This window comes from Homalodisca vitripennis, unplaced genomic scaffold (assembly GCF_021130785.1).
Source record: "Homalodisca vitripennis isolate AUS2020 unplaced genomic scaffold, UT_GWSS_2.1 ScUCBcl_524;HRSCAF=2736, whole genome shotgun sequence".
Lineage (NCBI taxonomy): Eukaryota > Metazoa > Arthropoda > Insecta > Hemiptera > Cicadellidae > Homalodisca > Homalodisca vitripennis.
In genome coordinates this window covers 77,621-89,221 of record NW_025776640.1, presented here as the reverse complement: position 1 = coordinate 89,221, position 11,601 = coordinate 77,621, and the positions used below count along the sequence as shown (strand labels likewise).

Genomic DNA, 11,601 nt, shown 5'->3' with positions numbered 1-11,601 from the left:
ACATTTACTCGTTTTTGTCCCTATCATATTTACATATAAGATATGTGAAATGTTACTAGCACTCAGGACAACTACCATGGATAGGTGTGGCCTTCGTTTGAACTTGTTTAATATATAAATAAAGCCTGATGCAAAAATTAAATTTTATTTAGTCAGTCTATTCCAAATATATCGTGTTGAAATTTATTCAGATATAACATCTAACTATTGGTAACTTCACTGACACTAAAATAAAAATGAAATCGACCAGATGATCTCAAGCTGAAAAATAGGAATCTAGGTTTCCTACTTATTATTATATATTAGAACCAATAATTTTGATCTTTAATGCCTTCAATGTATGTCAATATCCCTGGCGGCACCTAAAATAGATTACTTAGAATGTATTTAAAATGACGTTAATTAAAGTTTAAATTAAAATACCTTTTTTATCATGAAAAACATATGACGAAAGAAACATGTTAAAAGCAGTAGACTTATACTCATATGTCACCAAGTCCTTAAAGCTATAAAGTCTGAAGCTTTACTGAAGTGACAAACCTTAGCCTTTCAACTAAAGCTCCCTATCAGCATCCTACCGGTAAGTCGCAGCAAATTACTGAACACACGAGCTAGGGATGAGCGGATTCTAAGGGGTATTAAACATTCTGTAAGATACCTTAATGTCCCTATTTAATAAGGCAATTGATTAATTATAGTTTATTAAAGTAGTAACTATAATTTATTAGCAAGCTATAGGACATTTTTCTTTTAAAACAAAATAAATTTTAGCAGTAATAAGTTTAATATAAAGTTGTTTAGTCATGTCCCGTATTAGTCCAAAAGGCTTTTACGATTTACAAAAATTTTAATTATATATGTTACAATTTTGTTAAACGATTAGTATTCCGCGGGTTTAACTATGTGTGTATTTGTGTTACAACTGCTTTTTCTATTTGTGCTTGATAGACAGTCTGTGCGTAAAAATAGATTTAAGTATGAGTTTTACAAATTGTTAGCAGCAAACAATGTGTTACCTGTCTTTTGTTATTCTAGATAATGCGTGAAGGATAATGGAAAAAAGACAGACATGTTTTATGAAAGTAACATTACTATGATAATGAAACGACTAGTCTTATATGACAAAGATTAGGTTCACTTAATTTTTCATTCAGTCTCTTTTCGCGTTGTAACCTATAATGTTTTCATCCATTAATAAAAATAAAATAGCTATGTTTCAACTACAAGCTTTGAAATATTATTAGTTATTACAGTGTGCATATATATTTTTTTTCAATCAACCCTATGCACTTTTTTAAAGGGTTTATTATAAAACTATAAAACAAGTGACATAAAAATAGAAACGTTTAGTACTTACCTAAGTCATTGTTTATTTTTGTGTTAATATTTCTATTTCGTATATTAAACTAGTTATAATTTAAATCGAAATGCTGTAAATACAGTTATGCAATAAAATTTCTCTTTTAAAAAATATAAAAAATTTTCTATATTACAATACTCTTAATGAGAACACCGCTTCGCATTTTAATAGATTACTCTTAATTCGTACTGGTATACCAGATATAAAAGACTAGTTCTGGGAGCCTGTTGCATTATATATTTGAAATAATGTATTTTTAAACATTAATTAAACTGGCATAATCTGCTGATAGAACACTGCATTCATTTATGTAATGAGCATATCTCATGTTCGCCTAAAAGGGAAGAATAGAGTTTGCTGCAGTAACGGTAAACAGTATGCACTTGACCCAAATGTAATCTAATGAAAACGGGATGTGCTATTTATTTATAAGTGGAATATTTCATAGAAAGCTTGAAAATGTGTTTTTGAAAAGGATGAACCTCAAACGTTGGTATGTAAATATAAATTTATAGTAGAGTAAACTTTAGTAATTCAAATTAATCGTCATTGCAATATTTTACTAAACTGGGATAAAAGTGCCAGTTTTTATTGCGTACCTATAATATTGTCTTTCATAACCTGAATATAAAGAGATTAAAAGATAGACCCAGAAATTATCTACAAATTGTAAGTGAACTTTAGAATTATTTTAAAGGACTAACACATTTTACTAGTCCTTTTTAATTAACTAGGAAAAAATAATGCGCGATCAAAAAAGTGTTACACCTATTTATCACAGAGCCTTCTAATAGTTTTATAAACTCAGTGAATTATTTCCTTATGGTATAATGAAGAGCGCTATTGTTTTCTTCAAGATAAAATAAAAAGGTAAAAATTAAAAATTGGAAAAACAATTTATAACACTGATGTGTAATTAGGAGAGTAACGAAAGAGTCGTAATATAAGAAACTTAAAAACAACCTGAGTAAAACAAAACATATTGAATTTTACGGTTAAGAGACTGTCCTTTCTTTCTGCAACTTCATAATAATTACAAAACAAAACATAGGCCTATGTTATTTTTATTAATAGGTGGAACTAAAGGTGTGTACTCTATATTAAGTTTAAATTCAAATTCAAATGACTTTATTCGTATTAAATATACAAAAGGGCGAATTTTGGGCCATAAGGCCCTGTCTTACAATTAACCCTAATATAATAACTTGAATATAATGAACTTAAGTCAAATAAAACTACTACTGTACATTTAAAATAAAACAAATATTATTATATATTAAATAATAATTTATATGAGTAAAGCGTGTATGAATTAGACTGCAAATGTATTTATGTGAATAAAGTGTGAGTTAGAGAGTTCTGTATACATACTGGTGCCAATAACGATTAGCCAACTCCCTCCTATTACCTCCACCCCTTTAATGGAGATATGCCAATTTTACAAACAAAACGTTCTCTCATGTACTTAGGTATGGGTATGGGCAGTTAAATAAGTCGGAAATCCATATTTTTATAGCCAGTAAAATTATTTACGTTTTGTTATAAGCCTACTAAATGCTACACGCAAAGGTCCATTACACCTTTACTTTGAGTTACTGAGCTAAATTTGTATTTTAGGTTTAATTATTTTGTACATTTTAATAAATGTTTAATGTTGTGCTTACTCCTTTTGCGTTATGAATCATTTATTATAATGAGACTATTATTTATTTATTATTATGTTACGTAAATTATTAGAAAGTTGGTTATACAATATCTCCATATGTAATATTTTGAACAAAAATAGAGGGAGCGTATGGTGATTTTTTATTCATCCTGTATATTCTACGTGTTGATGGAAACCTATTAGTTCAATCGAATGAATTTGCGTACGCGAACCAACGTACTAGGGATAAAACATACACCATTATCGACCTAAGCAATGCTTTTGTAGAATAGAAGTTGTAGTCGGAAGTCTATAAGTTTACTTTTTTTAATAATAAATGCTATGTAAAAGGCTTCGTTGATGTTAATTACAAAAGGTCAACAGTTTCTATAGCTTATTTCATTTCTTGGGTATGTAAAGACACAACGATAATCGTGGACAATTTTAATTTTAACAGCCCCTTGACACGCAAAGAAAATTGTATCAGCCTGCTGATTTATATGCCCCAACAAATCGTGGATACAAATTCACTATTGTAGAACTCCACTTTTAAGTGTAAAAATGACAGTAAAATTTTAAATTATATATATATATATATATATATAATCTTTGTAATGTGAACAGTGGGTCTATACCTTATGTTAGTACGGCATTTTTATACTTAAACATTTATCTATTCCTCAGATATCCATACGATAAAATAATAATATGTTAAAAAAACCTCTGCCAAATCACAGAATTTGAGGTTGCCTATAATTATGATTGTATCATGCAAGAAATTTAAAGTCTATAGTAGAGGAGTGAGCACCATATGTTGTTATGGAACATGAATGTGTATTGCCCATCCAAGATCTTGTTGTACAAGTCTAATCCCTGATTCCCAACACGTATAAGGTCTGAAGATAATACAACCCCTCAATCTTGTGGCCTATGACACCTCGTGAATTCTAAAACCCTATCCCTATTTCATGATATATTGAAAATTTTGGTTTTTACGTAGCCACATATATGTAACATGGTGCTGAAAATACCAAAATAGTATATGCAAAGTATAAAAACTCGATAATTTTAGATTATTATTTGGCATATTATATCATAGAAAATTACTACATATAGTAATTTTCACGAGACATTACTTTTTTTAATTTCTTAAATTTTAGTTATTGGTTTCAATCTTGTATAGCATGACATGAACTCATTTATTCAGTTTAACTTCAATCAAAATATATGCACTTTGCTTAATATAATATTATCATATTTATTGTGACAAAGCCTACTAACTTTAATTTTAATTGTAAGAACACTGCACATAAAATAATAAGAGGGTAGCTTTTTTACGGTAACCAACTTAGTACATTTATTACGTGTGTTATTGAATAATAATAGTCACCAGGATGCCAAGTAAATTTTATGAATATCTGAACTTACGAGCATGTACTTTTTAACATATTAAGAAGCAAGCATAATGAAACTATTTTGTTTTCGATGTAGTGTAAAAGACCTTTCGTATCGTTTTTTAGTCGTTGATTTAACACTAAAATACTAAATATTAAAAGAAAAAACGGATCTATATTCTTACTTAAGAACAAGTATTTAATGTAAAGCATTTTAAAACCGCCCAATACAGTTATTTAGAGTTTACGAAGAAATATATATACTACTTCCAAAAAGAAAATAAATGATATCCATTCTCCCTCGCAACGAAATCCGACAACGAGTAGTAAAATAATGTGGACCAACATCATTATGCACTTTTTAATGGAATATCATCTCGTAACAATTTTTAAGGAATATCATTGATGTCCGTTTTTAAGGACTACAAAAATGGATTTAAAAGTTAAATATTCTGTGAATCGGAAACTAGTTCATAGCAGGTGAGGATACATTTGAATGTATGATTATATATTCATGAATAAATAAGAAAGCTTTTATTTATTCCTTACAGGGCTAATGGAAATCAATCAGAAAGGCATATTAGAAACATATCTAGATTATTACGTAGTTTCTATTATGCCTTTCTGATTGATTTCCATTATCCCTGTAAGGCGCTAGTCTACGGTGTTCAATAAAATTCTTAAATAAGAACTTCTTAAAATACAGTGATGTAAAATATGCGGCATTGGCTGACACTATTATTTTAGGCCCACCTAGAAGATATACTTTTTAGTTATTATATTCTAATTGGCAGCAACGTGGCATTACATAACTTTTCCTTTACCATCTAAAAGTGGTGCTTTTAAGTTTTCGTAATTAAAACTGAACTTATAAGTAAACTTTGTATTTCTAGTATTTATTACTACGACCTCAGAAGTCACCACCCCCATGTGTTATCGTCATACGGTACACAATTTTATTGCGCAACTCTGCGCAACTCATGCGTAGCGGTGGCGATGGTAGTGATGGGAGGGGGCAAAGACTAGGGGCTAGCGCAGCGGCAGCCAGCCCCGCGATACCGGGGGTCAAGTCAGTTCGTGAGTCGCAGTCGGCAACGTCGCATACTGTGTCGGGATTGTCGGTATACCGAGTGTAGTGTTTTCGGCTTTGGACGTGTATTTACCGTTTTATCATCGATGTACGTGAAGTGATCTTTTCTTACATTCGCAGTAGTATCCTGTGTTTCCGAGTGTGCCCCAGGACGGCCCGAGTTGGACCCGTGACGTGTTCGGTGTCAGTTCCGGATCCGCCAAATATGGCGTATTGATTAACACGCAACTATTCCGAACCCTTGGATCGCGGTGGTATTCTGTGGGTTTACTTGTGTGTTCTTGTGTACTTGGAGTGTTGTTTCTTGGACCGGAGGAGGACACGTCATCGACACAGCTGCGGAGGACGGTATGTTGCATCACTGGGCCCGCAGCGCCTCGGCCCTGGCCGCCATCACTGGCTCGCCCAGCTAACTGTCTTGTCCCTCCTACCTTCTCCGTCGCTCGACTGTTGTCATGTCTTCGCATAAAATCATGAACGATTCCACCCCGATCTGTCGGTGCCGGGTGCTCTACCTGGGCTCGGCCGTCCCGCACGTCACCAAGGATGGCCTTCAGGGAATTCAGGAAGCCGTTGAGAGAACTGTACCCGGAGCAAGGAGCACTAGGAGCTCGCGGAATCGATTCTTGGCTCAGCGTCTGGAGCAAACGGCCTGCTGCTTGAGAACGTCGATGAGAACCACAAGAAGGTAACGCGGTTCTTTCCCATTGACACCCTCCACTATTGCGCGGCTGTTCGGTATGTTCTCGTCCCAGAAAAGAATTCTGTTTCATTTTCTACTCAACCTAGATTCCTTCCGTTAGACTCGCCCTTTGCCAGATCACCAAACCCCAGCCATCCTCCCTTATTCGCTGCGATTCTGCGAAGAACGATGGGTATAAACGTTTTGGAATGTCACACTTTTATCTGCAAACGTGAAATGGCTGCCAACGCATTAGTGCGACGTTGTTTCCATGCGTATGCCGATTTATTCTTCGTACGCGAGGCACATTGAATCCGGGGGAAATGCCAGCAGTGTCTACGGTACCTTGAGGAATTACAACCGGCCGATCATGAGTTCAAATAGCATAGAGAAGGTGGAAGGATGGAGAAGGATGGCGTCCCAGCCTGCTACTAGTGGCAGCACACTCACTCTCAACAGTACTCTGCAGGCAAATATACACCAGAACGGAGGAGACACCTTGGGTTCCAACCCTGACAACTCTAACTCTGTTGACGACATATCCATCTACAACGGGGACGAGAATCACAAGATATGGGCAGGGAGCACCAGGGATATATCTACGGCAGACCGAGAAGGGAACTACGGCGAATATGGAGGTAATACCATGCGTAGCACTCGATCTATGAGGCCCATACAAGTTGTAAACGCGCCACCTCCGCCACCTCCTCCCGTGAAAGAGGAAAAAAGGAAAGAAAACCAACAAAGATAAAAGTAAGAGAAAAGAAAGGGGAAAGCAAAGAAGAAATGTACCCTATGATGAATGGATCGTTGATACGGACAGGCCATTCTCAAGCTGGCCTTCGCTCACAAAGCTCGATGAGTGGAACCATGATGAAAGGAGGCACAATGGGTTATCCGAACCACATCTACTCTAATGAGGCAGTTCTGAGGAAGTTCAATTCTCAGGTTATGAACGGATATCCTCCTCATCCTCCTCCTCCTCCCCGCCCCCCTCCGGTCTTGATGGTACCCACGACGTTACCTCATCCAAGACGAATGGTAGCAGGGACGTATTCGCACCGACCGACCAAGTCAGGAGCCGTAGTAATGCCACCCCGTCCGCACATTTTACCGCCAAATTTTGTACCAATGCCCCGCACCCGATGTACATGAAGTCAGGTCGCAAACTCTCCAAACACTGGCCTGTAGCGATGGAGGAACCTATTTACATGCCATCTACTAGACCCTTGAGCCCCGTCGCTTCGTATCAACCGGGTCACTTCCCTCACGAGGCGTACCTCATGCAGCAGTATGCTACAATGGACGTGAAAGCCAAAAAGAAAGGAAAAGACAGCAAGAACAAGAAGTCCATCCCTATATTAGTCAATAGGCGAGCGAATGGACGATGACGGACGACCCAGAAAGCCCTTTTGATGCCGAAATATACAGAAGAAAGGTAAAAGAAGGAAAACAGAATAAAAAGCGATCAATCATAAATGGACCCGATCATAGACCCGAAGACGAGGACGAGGATGAATTTCCGTTCAACACAAGCTTGTACCGTAGAAAGGGTAAAGGTAGTAAAAAATGGAAAGAAGAAGGAGGCTAATGGAGACCAAGAAGATGAAGATGGTAACGAATCCCCTTTCAACACCGGCATCTACAACTACAAGTAAATATACATTGCTGTTTCTAGTTCTCACTAAGGGACCTAAAAGATCTATGAATAAACAATCCATATTGTTCTTAAATGGCACAGATACTAATTCGCCTTCATATTTTCTTTGGCACACTTTACTCATTTTACAAACATTACATGCTTTCACTTTTGCCTTTATAATTTCGTCTAAATCAGGTCTATAAAAATACTGATTAATTTTTCTTTGCGTTCTAGCAATGCCTAAATGACCTCCTATTAAAGAACTGTGGAAGAATTCATATACTAAATCAACTAACTGTACAGGCAAAAATATCTTACTCTTACTTTTTACATTCCTTTTGTACATCAGTAAATTGTTTTTTATAAAATAACATAAATTGTTACTATTGCTTTTTACAGATTGAATGATTCGCTGAGTTTCTTTATCTTGAAGTTTATATTTTTCTAAATCTTTAAACGCTAATGGCAAATCATTAATTAACAACCACAAATTATCCTTGTTATTGCACTTATTATTTATCTGCATTTTAGGCTTTATATTAGATGGTCGTTTACATGTTTGCCTTCGGGAGGAGTTTGAATGGCAGAAGGAAATCGATAATATATTTTTATCCTGGTCTGGAACGTTCCGGCAGTCACTGGGGCTCGGATCAGCTGTTCCCGTCGACTCGCCCTCAAACATACGTGAAAGGGCGTCTGCCAGCGCATTGTCGGTGGAACTTTTAAATTCCACCTCAAATGGAAAATTCAAAATCCTCTCGATCCACCAGGCAAGTCTTCCTACCTTCCTTTTGTGATTGAGGACATAGGATAAAGCTTGGTTATCAGTTATTAATTTAAAGGTTCTTACTTCTAAAAATTCGTGCCATTTTTCTATGCAAATTAGTGCACTCAAAGCTTCTTTTTCATAAACAGTATATTTTAATTCGGCATCAGTAAATTTCCTAGAGTAATAGGCTATTAGCATTAATTCATTTTTGTCGTTTTTCCTGTAAACAAAACAACCACCTGCGGCTATTATTCCACTAGCATCTGTCATTACTATAAATTGCTTTGAAAAATCGGCTAACTGGAGTACAGGAGGATTCATTATAGCTTCTTTTAACTTTACAAACGATTCTTGACATTCACTTGTCCAAACAAATTTAGTGTTTTCCCTTCTTAAACGATTTAAAGGATTACATAATTCGGCATAATTATTTATACATTTTGAAAAGAAATTGGTCATACCTAAAAAACTGTGAAATTTGTTTTGCGTTCTTAGGCGGCATAAATTCTCTTATACTCCTTGTTCGCTCGGGGTCTATAGTTACTGTATTATTTTTTATTAAGTTCCCCAAAAAGGAAATTTCCTCAAAACAAAACTTTGCTTTCTCTAGGGTTTGCCGTTAAGCTATGTTTGCTTAGTCTATTTACAATCTCTCTGACATGTACTAAATGCGAATCAAGGTCTTTACTGTACACTAAGATATCATCACAAAAATTTATCACATATTTAAATTTTATATTGTCTAGGACTTTGTCCAGATAGGCGGACAATACAGCACTACCAACATGTAAACCAAAGGGTACTCGTTTAAATTTATATTTACCAAATATAGTGCTAAATGAGGTAAGATCTTGACTATCAGGTGATAATGGACATTGCAAAAAACTTTTTCTTAAATCTATAATTGAAAAATATTTGGCTCCACTAAGATGTTGATAATAATTATTTAAATCACCAATGGGAAAATCAATTTTCTGTAACTTTTTATTTAATTCGGTATAATTGACTACAAGTCTGTCCTTTTTGGTTAAAAAGGCTGGACTGGAGTAGGCTGAAGTACTGGAGTTCAATTATTCCTTGGTCCAACCAATCCTGTATTATTGTTTTTCATCTTATTTACAGTAGGAGGGCTCATAAAATAAGGCCTAATATTTACAGGTGTGGGGTCATTTAGAACTAATCTCACTTCCAAATCTAGAGCCACTCCTAATTTTGGATTAAAAACATTTGGAAAATCCCCTATAAGGTTTTGTATCTCAGCCTCAGCTCTAGTGCACCCTATTTTTACATCAATGCTGTTTACTTCATGTTCAAAAGGCTGTTGTCTGACAATAGTTAATTTTTCTCATTACAATTGAATTTAAAATAACATGAATCTCCATCAAGATCTAAAATTAATTTGCTATTAGATATAAATGGGTTTCCCAATATAATGTCCCATTTTAAATTATCCAATACAATAAACTTTACTTTCCAACAAAATTTAGAAATTTTTATCTTAGCATAACAGTAACCAAAACATCTTATTTCAGTGTTATTTGCAGCAAACACTCTATCATCTAACTTCATTAACTTAGAAACATTTTTATTCAACAATAGGCTATCATAAAATTCTTTACTAATTATATCTCTTGTAGCACCAAGTATCTAATAAGCAGTTTGTTTTTACATTTTTACCCACTATAGCTTCAATTAAAGGCATATTGTTACACTGTCTAACATTTAGTCTTAAATTAGGTTTTTCTATAGTTTAATTTACTCCAATTTTTAATTACCTTACCATAGACTCTCATAAAATAGTGTTTTTCTTTTCTTACTGTATTACTATTTATAAAATTATTATTCTTAAACTTATGAAACCGGGGAGGGATATTTTTAGGTGTTGTGTGTAATACCACTCCCCTATCGACTAGTTTTTTGGATTCCTAAAACAATTTTTTGCTAAGTGACCAGGCCTATTACAATTGAAGCATAACTTTGGGTTTTTGACAGTAGGCCTACTTTTTCTAAGTTCAACATGTGGTGGATACATGTTGTTAACATATGTCTTACTTAAATTGTCCCTTAAGTTATCATTAAAGGTTATATTGTTACTAGCTATACACACATTTTCCAAATCTGTAAAACAAATGGGATTGTTTTCAAAAATTAACTTATTTCTATCTGTAGGCTTAATACCTCTTTTTATACAAGTTACCAAGTCCTGTTCACTTATGTTACACAATAAAACTTGGACTGAGCTCTTTGATGTCATAGATGTATTCATACAGTGGCTCATCAAACCTTTGTGGCCTATAAAACTAAATCTAGTCTCAGTCTTTCAATTAGGCCTACAGGGATAAAAGCACTAATTAATTCCCTGTGTAGATAGTTGACATTTGGCATGACAGACTTACACTGTATTATTTTGGCTAAAAGTGGACCTTTTGCATAACATGGTAACAATGCTAAAATTTCATTTTCTGATAGGCTAGTTTCACATTTTAGTTTTAACAAAGTTTTCAAAAAGTTTATTAGCTCAGGTACTACTAAGCCATTTGTTACTGTAAAATTTTGTAAATAACATTCTACAGGGTTGTTTAACTTATTAAACATATTTAAACCAGACATAGGTTTGACTAATACAATCATTGTTTGCATTATAAATAGGCATTATAGGCAAAGTGGGGGGTACTGGCAGTAGGCTGTGATATTGTTGGTGGTTGTACAGAAATAGGCCCTATTTGTTCTTTCACTGCCTGTTCCATAGCCTCATCTTGTTCTAATGATTCATTTAAATTGGCTTCTAACACTTTAAGCTGTTCTAGGTTCACTGTAGGTAGCAAGTTCTTAGCTAATTGTTGTTTAACATTTACTAGCCTACACTTTAAAGCTGATAAAAGTTTTCACTATGTACAGAACTTAGTTCTAGCTGGTTGTCTAAAAATAAACGGTTTATTAAATGTTTACACTTTTCTTAAAATTTGGTGATTTCTAAAGGTGAACTAGCACTGTTCAATTCACTGCACCCATGTTCTAA

General features: G+C 34.6%; 1 protein-coding gene across 1 annotated transcript; it reads left to right on the top strand.

Annotated features, from left to right (window-relative positions):
* The first annotated feature begins 5,839 nt into the window (after window positions 1–5,839).
* On the top strand, window positions 5,840–7,762 carry LOC124370806 (IQ motif and SEC7 domain-containing protein 2-like). Its single transcript, XM_046829101.1, is given in 7 exon segments — window positions 5,840–6,055; window positions 6,057–6,134; window positions 6,136–6,459; window positions 6,461–6,910; window positions 6,913–7,303; window positions 7,306–7,535; window positions 7,637–7,762. Coding segments are annotated over 7 exon segments (1,710 nt in total). The 5' UTR covers window positions 5,840–5,944.
* The last annotated feature ends 3,839 nt before the right edge of the window (window positions 7,763–11,601 follow it).